General features: G+C 33.4%; 1 protein-coding gene and 1 long non-coding RNA gene across 7 annotated transcripts in view; both read left to right on the top strand.

The window, feature by feature from the left end:
- Positions 1-25207, top strand: part of LOC309654486 — a 551553-nt gene that overhangs the window by 10498 nt on the left and 515848 nt on the right. The gene's annotated exons all lie outside the window — the stretch shown is intronic.
- Positions 12862-25207, top strand: part of MEF2A (myocyte enhancer factor 2A) — a 93075-nt gene continuing 80729 nt past the window's right edge. For all 6 annotated transcript variants that reach the window (XM_082448447.1, XM_082448445.1, XM_082448448.1 and 3 more), the window contains exon 1: positions 12862-13053. In XM_082448447.1, coding sequence (XP_082304573.1) covers positions 13000-13053 — 54 coding nt within the window. In that variant the 5' untranslated portion in view covers positions 12862-12999. The remainder of the gene's footprint in view (positions 13054-25207) is intronic.

Here is a 25207-nt window from a genome sequence, read left to right as displayed (position 1 = left end):
TCCACCATCTTGAACCAATCTCGGGAGCACGGAGTGTTTATTGCTGGACCACCAAAGAAGTCCCTTAATTTGCTTTTTTATAAGGTATAATCTTAGATACTAATTTGACATTCAGTTATTGAAAATTAGCTACAAGATAATGTTTTTAATTTAATTTTTTTCTCTTGATTTCTATTGTATGTGCAAAAAAGGTATAAATACATTTTAAGGGAATAAATATGTGAAATAGTGGGCACACAGTAAATAAAGTACTCATTTTCTAATCATAAATATTAATGTAACACATTATACCATGCTTAAAAATATATTTGTTAGTAGTAATAATCACTTTTCCTCAAATATTTGCATATGCACAGTATTTTATTCTAGCCTTGTGTAGTACTTATAGCGTGTATAATTTCAATTTTCCTGTTATAAAAAGTCACTTTTTCTTAGAAACTGTCGTGTACCAGAGGTTGTGCAGCTACTTTAGTGACATTGTCTGGAGCTAGGACCCACATTTTCTCACTTCACTTGTCATAGACCTTCTCAGTCAAATAATGCTTTGAAATTGCAAGCAAGTTATGAAGAAAAAGTAATTGGAAATTGCACAAAATGCTAAAGTAGAAGGAACTTTCAGTAATGTTTAAAGTTCATGCTTTCTATCTTTCAGGATTTTAATTTTCTGACTAATTTTAAAAGTGGCCATTAGTTTTTTGTTGTATGTAATAACTTTTTTCCTTATCACAGTGATGTTTATTTTGGAAAAATAAAATGAAAATGATTTTTAAAAACTGTCCACAGTTTATTAATTTTGGTAACATGAATATACAGTGCCATCTTGTATCTGTGCACACCATACCTACAAAATTTTAAAAATACTACTAGAATTATATATTTTCTGCCCACAACATTATATTGTGAACATTGTTATAAAATGTTCAACGTTTTTAATGGCTATGGTATTTTATTATATAGACAGGTCATGCCTATATGCTTATAGTCTTTTCCCTCTACGTTTTCACTGTTTTGGGTGCATTGGGATGAACATCCATATATGTATATATATTTTTGTCATTGTCTTATTACTTCCTTAGAATAAATTATTGAAAGTAGAATGGTTTTTTCAAGGGAGGCTGAAAGATTTCTGTTTGAAAAATTTTTTTAATGTTGGCCAAGTTGTTTAAAGCCTTATGTCTTAAGGATAGTTTGGGGCTATTCATTTGCAACAATAATAATAAATGTTCCTTGGGGGTTTCGCTGTCCCTCTTCATTTTACATTTTATCCCTAGGTGAGCACATTGTTTCTCACAAGATTCCCCAAAGTGTATTTTTTACTCTAAGGTCTGAGTGTTATATCTACCTTTCTTTTTGACATTTCCAACATAATGATCCCTGACTATCGCAAGTTTATTATATCCAAAATTGAATTCTTAAGTTCCCCTCTTTTATTTATTTATTTTTAAGCATTTTATTATTTACTTATTTATTTAATATTTGGCTGTGTTGGGTCTTAGTTGCAGCACATGGGATCGTTGTTGTGGCACGTGGGCTTCTCTCTAGTTGTGGTACGCGGGCTTCTCTCTAGTTGTGGTGTGTGGGCTCAGTAATTGTGGCGTGCGGGCTTAGTTGCCCTGTGGTGTGTGGGATCTTAGTTCCCCGACTGGGGTCAAACCTGAATTCCCTGCATTGGAAGGCGGGTTCTTTACCACTGGGCCACCGGGGAAGTCGTGTTCCTCCCCACCGCCGCCTTTTAAAGAGGTAATGAATCATTAAAGATTTTCTCTTGATAGATACCTGTTTATCTATTAAAAAGGTTCAGTTGTTGATTGTACATAGTTACTTTTATTACAAAGTTTATTTTAGTAACTTTTGAAAAAAATTTATAAATAATTGATTTACCAGCATCACCAAAATGGGGTGTTCTGATGAACTCAAAGATTGGTGTTAATAAGGGCCAAGTTTAAAAAGTAAAGGTTCACCTTCTGTTTAAAGTCCATGCTCTTAAAATATTTATTTACTTAAGCAACAGAGTTCTTTAAAACAGTAAGTAAAATTGATTTTAATTGATTTTAAAAGACTGAACATCTGCGATCAGTGTTAGTGTGGTCTGAGTCTGCGTGCCAGATTCTATGATATCTCTTAAATTAAGACAGTAGAGCCCAAACTGGGAATTTTTCAAAATTTCTTTAAAAAATTTGTTACTGAGGTATAGTTGTTTTACAATATTATATAATTTTCAGGTGTGCAACATTGTGATTCACAGCTTTTAAAGGTTATATTCCATTTATAGTTATTATAGGAAATCTTTTTGAAGATCTGATTCCTGCTTTTAATAAAATGACATACTAAAAATTTTTTTCAGTTAACTGTAAGTTCAGTTTAAATTAATTTTTTTTACTGTATTAACATTGCTTGAATACAGATAGAGGCCTGGGGATTTAATTAGAGATTCCTTTTTCCCCCTCTAGGATATATATTACTTTCTCTGTGAAAAAATGCCCATCTGTGTTTGCTAAAGATAGGTTTTAGTTCTAAAGGTAGGTTTTAAATGTTGCCATTTCCAGTAAAACTCACTGTACAGAAAAATCAGTACTCATTTGACCTAGAGTTAGTGGTTAGATTGAATTAATAAAAACTGAATACTGTAATCATTTTAAAGGTATGTACATACTTTTGGTGGGAGTATTTGTATTCTTTTAAATTGTGGTAAAATATACATAGCATAGTACTTGCCATTTTAACCATTTTTAAATATTCAGTCCAGTGGCATTAAAATAAATTCACATTGCTGAGCAGTGATCACCACAGGCCATCTCCAGAACTTTTTCATCATTCCATAGTGAAACTTTGTACCCATTAAACACTAACTCCCCATTCGTTCTTCTACTCCCTATCCCTCCCCATCTCTGGCAACTCGCATTTTACTTTCTGTCTCTGAATTTGACTACTCTAGGAATCTCATGTAAGTGGAATTACATAGTATTTGTCTTTCTGCAACTGGCTTATTAGCATAATATTTTCAAAGTTCATTCTTGTTGTAGTTTGTGATAGGATTTCCTTTTTTAAGGCTGAAAAATATTCCATTGTATACATATATATACCACATTTTGCTTCTTTGTTCATTTGCCAGTGGACATTTGGGTTGTTTCTATCTTTTGACTATTGTGAATAATGCTCCTATGAACGTTGGTGTACAAATATGTTATTTGAGTCCTTGCTTTCAGTTCTTTTGTGTGTATACCTAGAAGTAGAATTGCTGGATCAAGTAGTAATTCTATATTTAATTTTTTAAGTAACCACCATACGTTTTTCCACAGCAGGTGTACCATTTTAGATTCCCCAAAACAATGCATAGGGGTTCCAGTTTTTCCACATGTACCTTAACACTAATTTTCTGTTTTTTATTTTTCTTTTTTATTTGTTTCATAAAATAGCTATCCAAATGGGTGTGAAGTGGTATCTCGTGGTTTTGATATGCATTTGCCAAATGATTAGTCATGTTGAGCATCTTTTCATGTCCTTATTGGCCATTTGTATATCTTTAGAGAAGTGTCTATTCAAGTCCTTTGCCTATGTTTAAAATTGGCTTGTTTATTTTTTGTTGTGGAGTTTTAAGGGTTATTTATATATTCTGGCTATTAATTTCTTATCAGATATGTAATTTATAATTATTTTCACCCATTCTGTGGGTTGCTGTTTTACTCTGTTGATAGTGTCCATTGACACTTTTTGACATTTGACCATGTATACATGGATTTATTTCTGGGCTCTCTGTTCTGTTCCATTTGTCTGTTATTGTCTGTCTTTATGCCCGTAGTATACTGTTTTGATTACTGTACCTTTGTAGAAAAATTTGACATTAGGGAGTGTGAGTTTTCCAGTTTCTTCCTTTTCAGTATTGTTTTGGCTGTTGTTTCTTGATATTCCATATGAATTTTTGGATGGCTTTTCCTATTTCTGCAAAAAAAATCGTTGGGATTTTGATAGGGATTGCATTGAATTTGTATTGACAGGTTAACAAAATTGTCTTTCAGTCTATAAACGTGGGATGTCTATTGTGTCTGCTTTAATTTCTTTATCCATCTTTTTTAGTTTTCAACGTGCAAGTCTTTCACTTCCTTGACTAAAGTTTACTCCTGAGTATTTTATTCTTTTTGATGCTATTGTAAATGGAATTATTTTACTATTTCAGACTGTTAGTGAATAGAAATGCAGCTTATTTTTGTGTGTTGATTTGTATCCTAGTATTTTGATGAATTTATTTATTCTAACAATGTTTTTTTGTGGAATCTTTAGGGGATTCTACATATATGATCATGTCATCTTCAGACAGATAATTATACTTCTTCCTTTCCAGTTTGGATGCTTTTTGTTTGTTTTAGAAGTGGTGAAATCAGTCATCCTTGTCTTGTTCCTGATCTTAGAGGAAAAGCTTTCAGTCTTACACCATTGAGTATGGTGTAAGCTGTGGGGTTTTTCTATTATATATTTTTATTAAGTTGAGGTAGTTTCTTTCTTTTCCTAGTTGGATGTTTTTATCATAAAAGGGTAGTGTGTTTTGTCAAATCCTTTTTCTGCATCAATTGAGATGGTTATGTGGTTTTTCTCCTTCGTTCTGTTGAGGTGGCATATCACATTGAGTAATTTTAGTATGTTGAACTATTCTTGCACTCCAGCAATAAATCCCACTTGGTCATGGTGTACAGTCCTTTTGCTATGCCAGTGAATTTAGTTTGCTGGTATTTTGTTCAGGATTTTTGCATCATCGTTCATAGGGATATTGATCTGTACTTTTCGTGTACTGTCTTTGGTTCGTTATCTGGACAAAGCTGACTTTAGGAAGCGTTTCTTCCTCTTCAGTTTTTGGGAAGAGTTTGAGAAGGATTGGTGTTAGTTCTTCTTTAAATCTTTGGTAGAACCCACCAGTGGAGCCATCAGGTTGAGTGTTTTTCTTTTTCAGGAGATTTTTGATTACTTATTCAATTTTCTTACTAGTTGTAGATCTATTCAGTTTTTCCTCCCTCCCTCCCTCCCAGTATTGGTAGGTTTTGTGTTTCTAGGAATTTGTCCATTTTATCTAGGTTATTCCATTTGTTGGCATACGATTGTTAGAGTACTCTGGTACTATGATATTTATTTCTGGTAAGTAATGTACCCACTTTCAATTCTGATGTAAATTATTTGAGTCTTCTCTCTTTCTTAATCCATCTAGCTAAAGGTTTGTCAATTTTTTTAACCTTTTTCAAAACCAACTTCTGGTTTTATTGATTTTTTTACTCTGTTTTTCTATTCTCTATCTCTGTTCTGCTGTTTATTATTTCTTTCCTTCTGTTAGGTTTGAGTTTTCTCTTGGGGCACACCATCTTAATTACTATAGCTTTATAATAAGTCTGGTAAATGATGGTATGTGAGTCTTTAAGCTTTACCCTTCAAAGTAGCCTTCACTGTTCTTATACCTTTGTATTTCCAAATGAATTTTAGGGTAATATTGTCAGTTTCTGCATATAGTAAAAGAAAACCTGCTGGTATTTTGATTAAGATTGTATTGAATCTCCAGATTAATTTGGGGAGAATTGACATCTTTACAAAATTGAAACTCTGAGAATCTGCAAATGTGAATTTGTTATTTAGTATATTTTAAATTTCTCTCAGGATCAAGATTTTTTGTTTGTTTTCTGTGTTTTGTTTTAGGTAAGTGAAATAATAGCGTCTTTTTTGTGTGTGTGTGCCACTGGGAACTCTTCAGTATGGAAGCAAAAATTGACATTGAAGGAAAGAAAAGAAGAATTGTTGGAGCGAAGATCTTAAAAGGAAGGAAGGCAGAGTATATGAGACAGATGCTGGTGGGTTGATAGTTGTGATGGCAGGAATTTGAGGAGCTTCTCTTCTGATTGCTTTTTTTTTCCTGTCAGTAGAATAGGTAGCAAAGTTATCAGCTGAAAGTGAGGATTAAGGATGGGTATTGCAGATGTGAGGAGATAGAATATGGTATTAAATAATCAACTAGGAGATTGGGAAATGGAAGATTACTGGGCAGTATGAAGGGAATATTTAAGGTTTGAGGTCCATGACCTTCATGAATTTTGTCAGATTAATTAGCCTAGTTAGCATGGTTGTTTATTTTTCAGCCATATTCAGCTACATAGGAGCAGGCCCTCCTCAGGGGTGAGTTTTCTCCCAGGAAATGTGGCGGGAGGAGGGAGAGTGGGAGCCAAGGGACTAAGGATATATGAAAATTAAACTGGATAAGGAGGCATGTAAGAAACATAGAGTGGGTGAGGGACAGTGAAAACATAGTAGGCTTAATAAATTGTGGGACCTAGTGGGATCAAAGGATTGTTGGAATTAGGTTATTAGAGTCTGTAAGCTGGAAATACAGGAGGTGGTGGTTAGAGTCCCACATGCCAATTTAATTTCATGCCAGTAAATAATTTACTGTACTGTCAGATTTTTGTTGGTTATTATATTGATATTAATCTTTGTGTGATAAATATATGTATAGGACAGTCCAGATTCCTTTATCTACGACCTTTGGGGCCAGATATGTTTTGAATTGCTTCCTTTTTTCCTCCATTACTCTTTTCAGGAGTTCATCAATTTTTATTTTTCAAAAAACTAACTTTTGGCTTTGTTGATCTCTGTTGTATGTTTGTTTTCTATTTCATTACTTTTTGCTCTTACCTTTATTTCATCATTTGTACTGTTTTGGGGTTTAGTTTGTTCTTTTTGTTACTCTTTCAGATGGTTGCTTAAAACATTGGTTTTTGGCCTTTCAAGTGTATATGTATTTTAAAGCTAAAATTTTTCCTCTTAAGAATAGTTTCAGCTGCATCCTATACATTTTAATAGGAAGTGTTTTAATAGCATTCCATTAAAATTTTTTTCTAATTTTCACTGTGATTTCTTCTTTGACCCATGGGCATTTAGAAGTTTATTGCTTAATTTTCACATATATAAGGATTTTCTAGTTATATTGTTGTTATTAATTCATAGCTCAATTTGAGCTCAGAGAAACATGTCTGTCCTTTGAAATTTGTTAACACTTAGTTTTGATCCATCATGTGGTCACTTTTGGTAAATGTTTTTTACGTACTTACAAAGAATGTATTTTCTGCATTTGTAAGGTTTAATGTTCTATATGTCAGTTAGGTTGTTAATTGTAAAGTTCACATCTGTTCCGTTTCTTCTAGTCTGCTTGTTCCTTGTTTTGGTGTGCTTGTTCCTTTCTCCTTTACTGAGAAAGCTGTGTTAAAATCAACTTACTAGAATTGTGGACTTCACGTAGTTCTTTTCATGTTGGCTTTATATACCATACTCTAGTTTCTTAGTTTAAGTTTATTTAGAAAAAGTATTTTTTAATCTGTAAAATTCAGTACAATATTTTAGCAAACTGGTCTATGGGGGAAGTCACAAATTACCTTCCAAATGTAATTTGTTGAACATTAGAAGCACGTGTAGACATTTTGAAACATTTGCTTAGTGTCAACAAAGGGAATATGCATCTCTGATGTTTCTGGCAATGAGAAAGATGTTACAGTATTGTAAGCTTTTGAGCTATTATCTGCCATATGTGTTTGTTTTGATTAAATTTCTAATTGCCTTTCATATTTGGTCCTTGATTTTGCTTAAATTTGTAGAATGCCCCAAACATGTTGAGAAAATGTTAAATTGTGGAGAAGGAAAACAAAGCCAGGGAGAAAGTTATTGCATATGAAGTCATATAGTGTGCATTTTACATCCTAACCATGATAATTTACTATGGTAAATGGACATTTTCTATGTTTAGTTAAATTTTCAAAGAGAAGTGATTGGAGGTTATCAGTTGATATGTAACATAATTTTTCCTATTTAAAATATTGGAAAACAAGTTCCTGGTTAGGGTTTTGCACAGAATATCTGCTTTTCAGGAAAAGATACCTGACTTAGGTGTTACCAGGTGCATTCAGATTTAGAATTGCTGTGCCTTCCTGGTGAATTGAACTTTTATTGTAATGAAATATCCCACTATATTTTTATCCATATCTATATATATCTATCTCATGCATCAAAGTTTTCTATGGTACAGTATAGCCACACAAGCTTTCTTTTGGTTTGTGTTTTACAAAAGATATCTTTCTCTATGCTTTTATGCTTATTCTTTCTATATCCCCATATGTCAGATATATTCTCTATAATCATCTTATAATTAGGTTTTATTTTTTTAAATCTAATTTGGATTATTTATTAATCCATTTTTCCCCTCTGTTAGCTTGTTAGCTGTACAGGTGGCTCTTCATGTCCGCGGGTTTTGTACCAGTGGATTCAACCAACTGTAGATTGAAAATATCCAGGAAAAAAAATTCCAGAAAATTCCCAAAAGCAAAGCTTGAATTTACTGCATGCCAGCAACTATTTACATAGCATTTACATTTTATTATGTATTATAAGTAATCTAAGGATGATTTAAAGTATATGAGAGGATGTGTGTGGGTTATATGCAAATGCTATGCCATTTTATATAAGGGACTTGCGCATCCTCAGATTTTGGTATCCTCTCAGGGTCCTGGAATCAATCCCCTACAGATACCAAGGAACGACTATATATACTCTTACTGTCTTTCTAGTGGTTATCTCAGAGATTACCACATGCATCTTTCATGTTTTGAAGTCTAAAGTAAATGAGAACTTTTTCCATTTTCTAATCAATGAAAGTGTTTTAGAACACTTTAACTTCATTTACTACCCTTCCCAATTATGTATTGTTGTTCATTGTAATATTTTAAATTCCACAAAATACTGTCATTATTTTATTTAGTCAGTATTCATTTAGAGTTACATATTTAACCTGTTCATTATATTTCATTTTTTTGGTGCATATCCAAGCTGTATCTGGAATCCCTCTTTTCCTTCTACTTGAAGAAGTCTCTTCAGTGTACCCTGGTGACAAATTTTCTGATTCTGTTTGGCTAAAAATGTCTCTATTTTGCCTTCATTTCTGAAGGGTATTTTTTTTTTTTTTTGCCAGATACAGAGTTCTATTTTGGCATTTCCCCTGTTCCCAGCACTCTGAGGATATCATTTTGTTGTCTTTTGGCTTCCATTATTTATTTAAAGAAGCCAGCTATATCTTACTGTTACTCTTTTTTTTTTTTTTAATTTATTTATTTTTGGCTGCGTTGGGTCTCCGTTGCTGCGCGCAGGCTCTCTCCAGTTGTGGCGTGCAGGCTCCAGGTGCACGGGCTTCAGTAGTTGTGGCTCTAGAGCGCAGGCTCAGCAGCTGTGGCCCACGGGCTCAGTTGCTCCGAGGCATGTGGGATCTTCCCGGACCAGGGCCCGAACCCATGTCCCCTGCATTGGTAGGCGGACTCCCAACCACTGCGCCACCAGGGAAGCCCCTTACTGTTACTCTTAAAGTTAATATATTTTTAAATTTTTCTGGCTGCTTTTAAGGTCTGTTTGTGGCTGTTTCTGTCTCTTTGTTTCTGTCCCTCCAACCTCCCCCTTTACTTTGATTTGCCTAAGTGTGGTTTTCTTTGTATTTGTTTTGCTTGGGAGTTTGTAGATCTTCTTGAGTCTGTGGCTTGATGTCACTGATCAGTTTTTTAAAGTTTTAAACTATTAGGTCTTTAAATATCTTTTCTTTCTCATATGTTCTCGCCTTCCTTTCTGGGACTCCAGTTACATGAATTTTGAATCTTTTCTTCATGTTTCGTAATATTTTCACACTCTTTTCTGTATTTCCCATTCTTGTGTCTTTTTGGGCTTCAGTGTATTTTCTTCTTTCCTATCTTCTGGGTCATTGGTTCTTTCGTCAGCTGTATCTAACCTATTGTTAAACTCATCCATCAATTTCTCAATTTCTGTTTTTAAAATTGTATTTTTCAGTTCTCTGTTTTCCATGTTTATAGTGTTTGCTAAAATTCTTCATTTTAAAAAATCCTTTTAACACATTAAATTAACTTATTTTAAAACTGTTTTCTGGGATTGCCTGGTTTTGCAGTGGTTAAGAATCTGCTTGCCAATGCAGGGGACACAGGTTCGAGCCCTGGTCCGGAAAGATCCCACATGCTGCGGAGCAGCTAAGCCCGTGCACCACAACTACTGAGCCTGAGTTCTAGAGCCTGCGAGCCACAACTGCTGAGCTCGCACGCCTAGAGCCTGTGCTCTACAACAAGAGAAGCCACCACGATGAGAAGCTCGCACACCACGAAGAGTAGGCCCCACTTGCCACAACTAGAGAAAGCCCACGTGCACCAACAAAGACCCAGCACAGCCAAAAAATAAATAAACAAATAAAGCTGTTAAATCTGGTCAAAAGTATGGATCATTAAAAAAAAAAAAACTTTTCTGCTAACACCATTATCTGAATCTATTAGGGGTCTATTTCTCTTGCCATTTTAAAGTCTTAGTTTTCAGTCAGATCTTGATGAGTTTTTTTTTTTTTTTTAGACATTTCATATGAAAAATGATAGGATAATTTGAATTTTGGAGTCTTCTTGCTGATAAGATTTGCTTTTGCTAAAACCTTTTGGGAAGATTTTACTGGCATGCAGCTAGGCTAATGATACTAGGTAGCCCAGATTACCTCAGTATAATCAGATTGAGAAGATTGAAGCTATTCTTCTTTCCTTTTGTGGCCTGGTCTATTTCTGGTTTACCTTTTACCTAGGATAAAAGTAGTAGTCCTTTAGATTCCCTCCAGCTTCCCAATGTGTTTACTGGGGCTATTCCTCCTAGCCAGGCTCTGAATTGAATTTTCGTGTCCCCATCCAAAGAAGTGTGGAAAACTCTGCTTAGCTTCTCAGCCTCTCAGCTAGTGTTTTTACAATCTACGAATGATTCTAGGGGAAAACGAGTCTAAAGTCTGGCCCCACCTGTTTCTTCTAGGTCCCAGCCCTGCAAATTCTCACTGTCTTGAAAGTTCTTCAGTTGTTTTAAACAAATTACTTTTTGTTTTGCTTTTCTAGTGATTCTCAGGGAAAGACTGGTTTGAAGCAACCTACTCCACCATTGTCAAAAGCAAAATGCTCAGATATGTTCAGAATTTTTCAGATTATACAACCTTATAGGAGTTAACATATTATCTCTGTGGTGAAATGTGTGAATATTTACGTTGCCTGCTACAGTGCAAGTTTTCATAATGGGAATTGGATGTGCTGTGATCTATTAGAGAACATGATTTGGAGTAAGCCAACTTCTATTGTTTATATTGCAGCCTGTTGAGAAAACAGAAATACTCTACAGCACAGCTGCTTGTTTAATTGATTCCTACCAGTGACTAGCCATCTTTCATTTCCTCTCATGTTTCCTGCTCGTTCTTGTCATAGGGTTTTTACACATGCTATTCTGTCTGCCTAGTAAGTATATCTGCATACTCAGGTTTGAGTATGAAGCAGTTCTCAGTGAAGCCTGCCCTGACCATGAATTTAGGTCAGATAAATGAACTTTTGTACAAACTCATATGATGGTTTGGCTAATGTCTGTTTTCCCTTACTAGACTCTGGACTGTGAGATCAGAAATTATGCCTTTTTTCCTTGACCATTTTATCATATGTACCTAGTTCAGTGTTTGGAAGTACCTGTTTTGCAAGTAGATGATTACTGAATAGGTTATTAGTGGTTAATAGATGATCAATTAATATTTGTATAAATAAAGAAATAACAGAATGAATAAGGGAAGATATGTAAGAAATGCTGTGCTGATGATAATGATGGTTGTGATAAGAATTGGAAACTCACTGCTTTTGAGCAAAAGCCAGATTTAATTAAACACTGGATTTGCATAGTACAGTTGAAGTTTTATAGAGTTACATGTACAATATTAAAAATACTTCAAAAAATTCCCTTGAGAAATTGTTATTGTGTTATAACATTTGTCTCCCATCCCCCATCCCTCTGTAAGTATTTTATTATGTAAGTTTTGAAAGCACTGGGTTTTTGACACAGCTATCATTCAGAGCATGACAAGTTATATCATTGCCAGTCATTCTACTGTAGAGATAAATGGAATAAAAAATCGTTGTTTTTGAAAGATTCAAAGTCTCAAAGGGAAATGATCTTGGAATTTATACACATGTACCCATAAAATAAGGTGCTATGATTTATTCTACCAAGGGGAATTGGTCTTGGCTTCATCAGGGTGGTGCCATTCAAACTGAATCTTGGCTGATAAGGAGGAGATAATTAAATGGCTAAAGGAATAGTGTTTCATTTAGGTGCATATTATTATGAAAGTATATAATGTCTTTGTGGATTGACAAATAGTAATTTTGCTAGTGGCTAGGGCAATTTGCAAGAAGAATTTGTAAAGGCAGATTGGGGCTACCCAGATTATTAGTTCATCCTTTGACATGGAGGCTATCAAAAGCTTTTAAGGATATTCCATAATGTTTGAGAGTAGAAATTCTAGAGCCAGACTCCCTGAGTTCATATTCCAAGCTCTGCCTCTTACTAGCTGTGTGACCTTGGACACATTACTTAACAGCTCTCTGCCTTAATATCCCTATTTATAAAATGGAGATGATAATTATAACTCAGAAGACTGAAGTTATGATTGAATGAGTTAAGGCATATTAGGTACTTAGAAAAGTGCCTGGCACATAGAAAAATCTCAGTAAGTGTTGCTCTTGTTTTGCTATTATTATATTCATTGAGGAAAAGCTCAAAGGTTATATATAATTGCACTCTTTTAGCCAGAACTAGAGGCATGAAAAGTTTCAAGAGATATTTTAAGGGTAAAATTAACAAGGCTTCCACTTGTTTACTAATTTTACGTAATGAAAAATTTCAACTAATAATGCAGTCTGTGTGCACTATAAAGGCAGGTTTGAAATTTGTATAACATTTTCATGAGTTGCAAACTTATAGAACTTAAATTTTCTAATTTGTGTTTTCTTTTATATCTTATAGAAAATTTCAGCTGTAGCCCTTGAACTAGAAGCTGAAATAATAGAAGCTGTGTACCATGCATTAGGGTATTGAAGAAAATTAATTTTTGAATTAAATATTTGGAATATAAGGAAGGAAAGGTGACTGAAAATGGGGCGGAAGAAAATACAAATCACACGCATAATGGATGAAAGGAACCGACAGGTAAATGAAAATTTTAATTTATCTATTTAATCGGTGTAAATTTTTAAAAAAAGGAGTGTGGGATAGAATGGTTGATTTTTTTTTTTTAATTAATTTGAAGTCTAAATATTTTTATTTCCAGACTACGTTAAACATTTAGCAATCAAAAGCTTTTGACTTTTCATCATGTGCTTTAAAGAAACTTTTTTTCTTATTATAGCAATCGTTTTTGTTAATTATAGAAAACATAAATAAGCAAAATAGGAAAAGTAAAATCACTGCAATTCTACTACTACCATCCATTGTGTAGGTTTATCATAATATATTTAGTCTTCTGTACACTTGATTATGTTTGTTAGTTTTCCATATATTGATGATTATTTTAAATTACCACCTCTGTTGTCATAATTAGGTAATACCTAAGTTAACTGTGGTTATCAGTGAATGTGTTCTGGTCAGTTAGATTTTCCGATTCACCAACAAATAATGAGAATTTTTTTACAACTCTTATTATCACAAATATTTCTAAGTCATTTATGTATATATCTCACCTTTAATTGATAAAATATGTTGAACTTAATTTTCACTACAATTTCAGTAAACCCTTCCAAATTCAGGGTAATTATAATGATACTGGTATATGAAGCCCAGAAGTTGTAAGAGTTTAAAGCAGGAGGTGGCAAACTATGTTCCATGGGCTGGCTGCCTATTGTTTTTTTTTATAAATAAAGCATTATTAGGACATTGCCATGCACATTTGTTTGCATATTGTCTTTGGCTGCTTTCACACTAAAACAGAGTTGAGTAGTTGCCCCAGAGACTGCATGGCCCATAGTCCTAAAATCTTTACTCCCTGGCCCTTTAAGAAAAAGTTTGCCAATCCCTTCGTTTAAAGGAAAGAAGGAAAAATAATATCATAGACTATTGTAAAGGAACTACTATTGAAAGCATATGCAGAAGGGAGGGATGCTATCTCCAGGAAGGTTGCATATCAGAAGTTTCAAGAACAGCTGGTTTTGGAAGCTTACCAGGAATAGAACAGTACTGAAGATGTGTTCTGTAAAGTCTGAGTAGTAGTTCATCCAGTAATACAAAACTCAACTGAGCAGCTGGTAAAGAAGTTAGTGGAAGTGATTAGGGTTGCTGATAGACCGAATTGAAGAGTTCCCTTGTTTCAGCTCATGAAGATTCCTTAGCTAAAGTGTTAAGGCTCACACAGTATGATTCGTTATGAAGGTTGATAAAATAGGGAAGACTGATAAAATAATCATACCATCATTACAAAGGAATGATTCTAGCAAGATTGCAAGTAAATTTCCCTTCACAAGTCTGAGGATTGTGACATGTAGAGGGGGCATGGGGACCTGTTTCATGATCATGTGCAGCGTAAATGTAAAATAGGATTTATTGGGGAATAACGTACAAGCAGAGGATTAGCAAAGCACCTAAGATCCCTTCAGCTCTCGGTATCCCATACAGAGTCACGTTTAAATTGAGCATAGATAGACTAGAACAACTAGTGGAAAGGACTCCACATGTTTAGAGGGAAAGGACAACTAGGAATATGTAAGTGACTGTGTAATGGGAACTTTTTAAGTTAAGGAAATGAGCTGGTTAAAAAAATGGAGCCTGCCACTATATCTCAGCCACTAGAAATAGCCTATTCCTGTGTTGAATTTACCTGCTAAGTCAGCTTCTTGCCAAGCTGCCAAATGGGACAAGGGTATCTGAATTTCTCCTCAGATGATTTTGGCAAAAAAAATGCAGAAAAGATATAAAAGAGGTAGTTGGGTAGTTTATTTTTAAGGTTAGATTAGGCACAATTTGTCATAAACTAAAAGGGTATCTTAATTTTACTGATTTTGGAATTTGTGGATTCTGAGTTAAAAGTTTCATTATTCTTGCATTAAAGAGGAAAAATCGTTCCCATGCAGAAGAGATGTCATTTATTTCATCCAAATTTGAATACCTACTTTATCTGAGAGACTGCTAGGCACTGGGAACTCATTAAATACATTTTAAGTGTATTGCAAATAGAAGTAAGCTTAGGTGATAGGAGTGTTTATGGAAGAAACCACCAACCTCTGATGGTGGGGTAGTTCAGGGAGCAGTTACTGAAGGAGGTAATAGCAAATAGAGTTTTGAATTACTAGAGTTTTTGAGCTAGTAAGATAAATAACACACTTAAAGTCATTGGAACATCACGTGTTTTTTTGCGCAACATTGTGTTTGTGAAATTCATTGTTGTTGCATGGAGATGTATTTTATACATTTTCATTGATGTATAATATTCCATTGTGTGACTAGAACACAATGTATATATTTATTCTCTTGTAAGTAGGCTTTTGCGTTTTAGATCTGCTATTCATTTGGAATTTGTTTTTGTGTGTGGTTTGAGGTGTAGGGGTCAAAATTTGTTATTTTTCAGATGGATTTTCAGTTGACCCAGTGCAATTTATTGCAAAAACCATACCAAGGAAGCAGAAAAGAACACATGCTCTTCATAAAAAACTCAACAACAGGCATAATTAATCTATGATGCTAGAAGTTAGGTTAATGATCTTCCTTGGGACAAGATGATAATGACTTGGAGACAGGACAAAAGAGTGTTTCTGGGGTGGTGCACTGGCGTATGCTAGATATAAGGCCATATTCTTTTGTTCGAAAATTCACTGAGCCACACACTCAGGATTTGTGAGCTTTCCTTTTATGTTATGCTTTAGTACAAAGTTTACATTTTATAAAGAATTAGACCAAGAAGGACAAACACACAGTTTCATCAGAAGCTTCTAAGTGGAAGTGAAGTCTTTCATCCCTCTAAAGTTTTGACATCTTCAGTGCTTTTTGCTTCAGCAGCTTTCTCATGTCTTAGAACAGGTATTTGGTGTATTTCACTCTTTTTGTAGTTGATCTCAGTGGGTTCTTTGGTCTTCCACCAGTCACTCCATTTTACTTAGAGACAGACATCCTCTTATATTTTAAATAAAAAATGAAATAGAGTTAAAAAATTATTTTAAGGCAGAATACAGAGAACAAACAATACCGCAAACACTGTTAGTTTTATTATCCAGAAGTAGTGTATGTCAATTCTGACATATTTGCTGCAGATATCTTTCCTTGTAAAAGAAAAAATTAAAAATTTACTGTCCTCTATAATTTTTCCTAGTCTCATTCCTCTTTGCTTCCCCAAAGTAACCCCCATCATGGATTTAATTTGTATTTTCTTTATTATTTAAGCACATATTACTGAATATTGTTTCAACATGGTTTAAAAATTTTACATAATAGCATTATTATCTGCACATGCTTTTTCACTAAATGTAGTGTTTTGGAGAGTTGTCTATGTAATTCATTTAGTACAACTAGTTCGTAGGAAAGAATATGCCTCAATTCATTTATCAGTACTTCTATCAAAGAACATTTAGGTTGTTTCCAGTTTTTTAGAAATTTTGCTGCATATGTTATGTTAGAAATGATGCTAAAGCTACATCTGTGGACATGTCTCTGTGATAAATATCTAGAGGAGTTGCTGGGTTGAGTATGGCTGTCATAGCTTTACTGTGTGGTTTTCAAGTTGCTCTCCAAAGTGGTTGTACCAGATACACTGTAGTAATTTATGAAAATTTCTTTTTCCTATACACTTTGCCTTTCTCCTTCCTTTCTTCCTTTCTCTCTCACTTTATTTTTTCATTTTTTTAAATATATTTTTTTGTCTAATGAAGGTGAAATGTTACCTGTTTTTGTGATTTGCCCATTTTTTGCTGGATTGTTGATTTTTTTCTTAGAAGTTCTTTATATATTCTAGATATTAATTCTGTATGTACTTAATCTGTTTCAAATAGTATCTTTCAGTCTTTACCAAAACACTTTATAAACACTTTAATGATAGGACTTATTACAGTGTTTTATAGTAGTTTATATTGCCTTTACCAATAGATTGTGAACACTTTAAAATGTGTTAAGGCTTTGCTTAATTTCCTAAATCATGATCAGTTTTTGGTAGATGTTCCAAGTGGACTTGAGATAAATGTGTATTCTTTTAATTGTTGGATGCAGGATTCTACATATGTCTATTCAGTCTCATTTTGTGTTCACATTATCTGTATTCTTTGTTTTTTTTATGTAGTTGGTTTTGGCTCATTGAGACCTGTCAGTAATTGCACTTACCACAATGATGGATTTGTCAATTTCTCTCTATATTTTATTAGCTTAATACATATTGTTTTATATATTTGGGGAATATTTCATTAGGCTCATACATATTTAGAATTATTATATCTTCTTGGTGAATTTTTTAATACATATTGACTTTTTCTGTCCTCAGGAAGGCACGTCTGTCTTAAATCTACTTAAATCTACTGTCTCACATTAATATAGCTACAGCTTTCTTTTGGCTAGTATTTTCTTGATAGGTCTAGTTCTCTACATTTACATTCAACCTATGTCTTTATGCTTTAGGTATATCTTTTGTAAATAGTATGTGGCTGGATTTTGTTTTTTATCTAGTCTGATAATATATCTTGACTCTCCATTTTACGTGGATCTTATTCTTTCTCATCCTTTGTATATATATTTGGACTGGTTTATACCATCTTAGTTGATTATTTCAATTTACTGTGAGAACCTGATAGATAGAGGTCCTGGAGGTAAAACTCACAAAAGTGTAGGTATGCCCTCCCAAGAGTTCTTAACTTTTGCACTTGTCCACAGTGATCCTCTAGCAACTCATCAATTACAGTTAAGATTTTCCTACCCCTGTACTGGTTCCTCTGGAGGTTTCTGCTCATGGCTCTGGTAATTTATGATTTGTAGTATCTGCCTGTCTGTCTCCAGTTTGGGAGGTAGAAGTTTCCCTGGGACCTCAACTCTCCGAGGGATCTAAGAAGAGTTGTTGATTTTTCAGTTTGTTCAGCTTTTTACTTGTTACGACAGAGTGGCGACTTCCATGAGTGTTAAGTGCTGAAGCAGAAACTCAGAGTCTCTCCTGGACTTTTAAATTCAACAATGAAATAAAGTATGTCTAAATATATATGATGTGAAAATCTTTACAGGTACTTGGGATTTAAAACAAAGAAGGTCTTTTAGAGATGGTACAGTTCAACCTTCTTGAATTCAGAGAATTATATTAGTCCCAGATTTTACACAAAATCAGGAAAGCTGGTTAGGTTAAAACCAAATGTGTCTCAGTTTATAGAGGCACTGAATTTTGTAGTCTAGCCCTTTAGTCCTATTCTTTTTCTTTATAGTTATTACAGTACTGGAGTAAAATGACAATTTAAAAATAAAATTTATGGGACTTCCCTGGTGGTCCAGTGGTTAAGAATCCGCCTTCTAATGCAGGGCACGTGGGTTTGATACCTGGTCGGGGAACTAACATCTCACCTGCTGTGGGGCAACTAAGCCCGCACGCTCCAGAGCGTGCATGCTACAACTAGAGAGCCTGCATGCCGCAACTAAGACCCGATGCAGCCAAATAAATAAACATTAAAAAAATTTTTTTAATAAAAATAAAATTTGTTTATTTTGCCTGATACTGAAATAGCTTTATTAATACTGATATTTTAAAAAATTCATAATATTTAAAATAAAATGAAATTAAATGTTTAATATGTTTCAAGTAAAAAAATTTTTAAGCCTTTGTTTGAAAACAAAGATTCAAATTTATAGGAGGAATTCTTAGTAATTAAAGGAATGGTGGCTGCATTAATCCTGACTCTTCCAACATAATTTCTCCAAAAATAGATACAGAAAAACAAGAAGAACAAATAAAATTACATAAAACCTACAATCTTGGCACAACTAGAAGGCAAAGCATGTCTAAATCTTACATTACCTCCAAGTAGAAAATTATTACTAAGTCACAGTGTGCTGTTTCTTGAACTTCTACTGTAAGTCTTTGAGGTGAGCAAGCATACATCAGGAAAAAGTGTGTTGGAAAGGAGAAGAGGAAACCTTGTAGCTGTCTTAAGATTGATTTGAAATCACTACAAAAAGAGGAATTCTACCCTAAGTCCAAAAATTCTGAAAAATACTGTTTGTAGGTCAGAAGAGACCACAGGCAAAGAAAGGGCTTAAATGTATGTAGTGCTCAAGGAAGTATTATATATAGTCTTGAAAAGGTAACTATTTGAGGGAGAAGAGGGTAAAAAGGAAGGCAAAGGTACTCTTTGGAGAATGCTAGTTGAATGGAAATGAATATATGGATATATACAAATGGATATATGTATATATCCTTCAAGACAAAAGAATATGCAAATATATATATAAATATATATATATATTTATCAAAGGACACAAAGCTCTTCTCCCCACTGCCAGTACCCCCCCCCCAAAAGCCTTCCATTAAAGGGACCATACTTAACTCCTTTAGAAGGAGAGGTGCTCTTGAACTAAGAGTATTTTAAACCACCCCCCACTGTTTGTTCTTTCCATAGATATTCAGTGATGCAAGCAGTATTCTCCTATATATACTATTATAAAGAAGAAAACAATGATATTTACTACTATTTGGGTGATAAGATTGTTCCCCCAACAATGAAAAAGTGGGAAAAAACTGCTATATGACTTTCCAACCTGCAATAAATTTCCTTAAACAAGTATTTAGGAATATTACAGACAAAAAAATCATGATTCAGAATTTTGAAATACTAAGAATGGAAGTGGATTTTTTTTTAAAAGCATGGATGAAACTGAAAGTGATTGAACTCCAGAAAAAAAAAAAGATAAAGTCATATCAAAACAAGGACTAAATTACAAAGTGGCCAAGGAATAATAGATTCAAATGAAACCTTAACATTGATTGAAGGAAGGCAGGGAAACAACTGAATGAATGAATGAAAATGAGATAAGTAATTTCAAAGGGTTTGAGAGAAGTGGTTGAAAAGGGAGATAGATAAAGAAGATCGAACTTATGTATAAAGAAGATCGAACTTATGTATAATTGCAGTCCCTGAAGAAGAAAAACGAAACCATAGAACTAATATTTAAACTATAATTAAAGTTTTCATAAATAAGAGAGAAAGTAAGATGCCAAGGATTAGGTGGACCTGCAGAGATCAACTCTGATACATATCCTACTGAAACTATTAGATTTTAAGATTAAAAAAAAAATCCTCAGGGCTTCTAGGTATAAAACAACAACAAATATATAAGTACAGAGAATTAGACTGGCATCGAATTTTGCAAAATTGAGATAATAAAGCACAAGGCAACAGTAGAGCAGCATTTTCAAAAAATGCAGGGAAAAAAGTCTGAAGCAAAGATTTCATTTGCAGTCAAGCTGTATTCAAATACAAAGATTATAAAAACAAGTTTTAAACATACTAGAGCTCAGGGAATTCTGTACTTATGAGCTGTTAGTGTGCAATCTAGTAGAGAATAAGCTTTATACAACTGAGAGATGTCTGAGGAAATAAGCAAAAAAATACATGATCAACATTTAATATACTTAACTATAGATTTTAGCCTAAAGCAACAGTGGGGGCAAGGGTGGAAGAATAATATGTTATATATTATTTATTATATGTTACTTTTTTGTGATAAAATAGAAGTAATGCAACAGACATGGTAAGAAAGGAGAGGGAAAGAGGAAAGTAGAATAAGCACACTGGTTATTGTTTAGGCAATAGGTGGGAGTTAAAGAATATCATTAAGATTTGACACACCAAATAGTGAAAGATTAAACATGAAAACAGGAGACCAAGGGCATTTTTAAAAGCTGTAACTACAAAGGTAACCACTAGAACAAAAATGCTAATCTTTGTTAAATTTTTTTAACATAAAAGAGCAAAGAAAACACCTCATTTAGAGAGAGGAAAAAAATAGGAAATATACATAATATGTATAAGCATTAAATATTTATTAAAGTATTAAAATGATGATGAAATCTCTAAGCATTATCAGTCATATCAATAAATGTAAATGGGACTGACTCTTTATTAAGAGAAAAAACATTTCCAGTTTAGTTCACAAGCTCCAAATATAGGCAAAAAGAGACACACCTAAAATGGAATAATCAGAAAGACTAAAAATAAAGGTATGGGAAAAGGTATACCAGACAAATGAAAACAATGAGAAAACAGATTATAATCCTGATATTAGACGATGTAGGATTGTAGACAAAAAAGCATTAAATGGGTCAAAGAAAGATACTTTTCAGTGCTGAAAGCTGTAATTCACCTTGAAGATGTAAGAATTAGGAATAATGGTATACTAAATACTACCTTTATCAAGCAGAAACTGAAAGAGATACAAAGAAACATAAATGGAAACAAACTAGTAATAAGATACTTAAACACAGTAGTCTTAGTATGAAATAGATCAAATGGACAAAAAATAATTGATGGTAAACCAGATCTAAACAGCATAATCAATAAAATTGACTTTAAGTGATATGTTGAACACTACACTTAGAAAATAGAGTATATAAGGGTACATAGAGCATTCACCAAAATTGATCATATATTACCTAACCAAAGAAACACCAGTAAATTCAATAAAGGAGAATATTACAAACATACGCCGATTACCATGTAGTAAAACTAGAAATTAATTTTGTTTGATGGTTTTTCTGAAAGCTAATTCTACATAAGAATTTCTTTTTTGAAAAGTTTGATGCCAGTCTAACAACTTCTGGGTAAAAAGGGAAATATATAACTAAAATAACATAATTTCTAAAAAAAAGAAAATAGTACACATCCATATTTATGGAATATATTTAATGTAGGAATCAGAAGAAAATTCATAGCCCTAAATACTGTTATTAATGAAAGTATAGTAAGGCTGTGAAGAAGTAGGCAGTCCTGTGCATTGCAGATGGGAATACAGATTTGTATAGCCATTTGAGGGGACGGTATTTAACGATATCTTACCAAAATTATGTATGCATTTATCTCTTGACCCAGTCCTTCAGAGTATCGATAAAAGAACTGTCTTTTGTTTCTAGATGGTAGGTTTGTTTTTCATAGTGTGGCTTAGCAATTTTAAAACTACTTAAAGTGTAATCTAAGATTGAGCAAATAAGTAAGTGTATTGTGGATAATGGGAGCTGGGTTTCTTACTGTCAGAGAAGGGAGTTAGAGCTATGGAAAGGGAGAAGCCTGTGGTAAACCCTATGACGTAGAATTAGAATTGGAAGTATCATGGATTTTAATATATTTTGATAAAAATAGAAACATATTGAAGTGTGTTTGTGTATGTGTGTACATATACATATTTCCTAGTTCTGTCTGTTGAGAGGGCCTAGAAACAGTGACACCCGAGTAACTTATCCTCCATATCTTAGTTTCTAAATACAGTTCTCTACCAAAAGGAATCAGAGCTTCCTGGTGAAATGGCTGATTCTAGGGCTGGGGCAGGGAAAGAACAGGAAGAGCCTGGAACATTTGACTGTGCCAGGAAGTTCAAAGAATACTGGGAGCATGTCAAATGGACACAGGAAGCCGACATAGTGGATCTCTCACTGCTGAAATAAAAGACAATTTGAACATCAGAATGAGTAAAGATACGAATGAATTATAACCCATAGAATAAAATAAGAATCCATGAGTTGTTGCTGACATGAATGAATGAATGAATGAAGGGAAAGGAACACTCACACAGTAAAATGCCAGTTAGTAAATGTAGATAGAAAATGTAATGGAATTAGAAAATTCCCATTTGACAACCATTGTGGTAATAATTTTTCAGGCAGTATTCATCAGTGGATGCAAAAATCAGTTTGTTAAAGTTTGATGAGAAAACAGAATATTTTCATAGAGATCTTCACAATATACTTACTAATTATAGGGGGAAAATAGTAGCTTTGTTGGGGAGAAAAACTGGCAGACACTGCCTTAATCAAGCTAACAATACTATTTAGGGGGTAAATAGATATGTGGATTTTCATGAGATGTATTGAGGACACATTGCTTCTAAACTATTCCTGTCCAAAATGTACAATCTGAATATAATCAGAAAGAAACAACAGACAAAGCCAAATTGAGATACATACCACAATATAAATGATCTGTATTCTGCAAAAGTGCCAAGGTCCTGAAAAAGAAAGACTGAGAAAGTGTTCCAAATTAAACAGGATGCAGTTAAACGCAGCATCTGATCCTGGATTGGATTCTGTGCTAGAGGGAGAAAAAAAAAAGCAAAACTTTTTTTTCCCCTATGAAGGAAATTAGTGGGAAAATTGAGAAATTTGAATAAGGTTTATAGATTAGATAATAGTGCTGTGTCCGTGTTGGTTTTTTATTTTGATAATTATATTTGTCCTTGTTTTTAAGACAGTATTTAGGGGCAAAGGGACCTTATAACCTGCAGCTTAGTCCAGAGGGTTCAGAGAAAAAGTTATGTGTGTTTAGAGAATGCAAATGTGGTAAAATGTTAACAGGTAATTTGGTGGAAGGATATATGAAAGTTTTGTACTACTTTTTTTTTTTTTAAACACCTTTATTAGTGTTAGTTACTGCTTTATAACAAAGTGAATCAGCTATACATATACATGTATCCCCATACCTCCTCCCTTGTACTACTTTTTGAAACTTCTCTGTATGTTTGAAATTATTTCAGAATATAAAAGGATGACAAATTTATAAGAATGCAAAGTTAATTTTATATTACTATTGTCATAAATTGTTAGCAGTAAACCAGAGTGTTTAAAAATAGACTTAAGCACTTATAGATAAAATAAAAAGATTTAATTTATAAAGCTTGAAAGTAAAATATTAAGATTGGAGTTTTCACTGTTATGTCTTTGGCTTCACTGTTGAAACGTAAGTGTATTTTGTGCAAATCTTTCTAGTTGCTGAAAAAACTCTTTTTGACCTTACTCTAGTTGGAGTAAGCTGGAGGAATGGAGGAGAGGAGGTTGTTATAAGCTAGATCTCCTCCACTAACTCCATCCTTCATCTTCAACTCCTTCTAATTGATAACTTCAGAGAAATATTTTTTATAAGTATTTTTGGAAAGGACAACAGGGTTTGTCCTAATTTTACTGTTAGTGAACTTAAGTTTTTGTTTTAGAGAATTTTCTTCAGGCATGCTTATTGGATATTCTGAAGCAGTATTGCCTGTCTCATGTCTTGTTCATATCTTACTTATTTTGAAAGTCTGACTAGAGTAGGAATTATTCTTGCAATAAATGCTTTCCTTTGCTGATTGTCATTTTCTTCAGTTACTAGGAGTATGGTAAAACATTTTCTAACTGCACCTTTGCTGAATTCAAAATTTTAATGCAGCAAGTACATCTGGGTGCATCTCAAAATATAAATGATTTTGATTTCATTGTTTTAAAATAGTATATTTTAATAGTGGTATTCTTATATTCACTATATTCTTACAGTGGTATAATAACTGCCAAGATTTTGAAGAACAGTAATACAATCAGTTTATAAAAATTTAAAACTTTTAAATGACAGATGATATATAAACAAAGAATATATAATTGAGAAATTTGGAAAAGTATAAAACATGGTTAATATACCTGTACAAGGAGCTCTCAGACAAGTAATAAACAATTTATAAAATAAGAAAATGATCAAAAGATGGGCAGCTTAGAACAAACAAATCTCAAATGACAACAAATATAAAAAAGAGATGTTTAGTCACTACTAGTTAGGAAAATTCATATTACAGAAACGAGATTTTTATTTTGCACCTAGCAAAAGAGTAGTGACATTTATATGAAAAAATTAAGAAATTATTCAAAAGAGTACCTTAGAACTATACCATTTGACTTAGAGACATATCCACGAGGAGTAGTTAAATGAGTAAAACAAATAAAACTGACAAGAGTCCCAGTTTTGTAAAATGCTGACAAGATCCCTTATATGTGTATACATCTGAATGTGTATATGATTATACGGTCTTACACAAAAGTGTGGAATGAAAAATACTAAGTTGAAAATGTGGGTTAAGAGGTTTATGTTGGTTCAAGGGAAAATAGGCAAGCAAAACACATTTATATTCCATGTATGCATTCATATAAAGTCATATATTTGTGTATTTATATTGTAAGGACTTCTTTAAAAGATTAAATAAAGATGAGAGATTTATTTTTAAAAGGAGAGGGAAGGAACCATTAGAAAGATGTGGTGTGAAAGTGTTCCACAGAGAGGGAAGATAGCAAAGTTCCTAAGGTGGAAAGTAGCTTCTGGTTAAGGAAAACACATGCACATGTATACACATG

The sequence above is a fragment of the Balaenoptera physalus genome (genome assembly GCF_965194825.1).
Source record: "Balaenoptera physalus genome assembly, chromosome: 2".
Classification (NCBI taxonomy): Eukaryota; Metazoa; Chordata; class Mammalia; order Artiodactyla; family Balaenopteridae; genus Balaenoptera; species Balaenoptera physalus.
The sequence above is the reverse complement of the archived record's forward strand: the minus strand, read 5'-3'. Positions and strand labels throughout refer to the sequence as shown.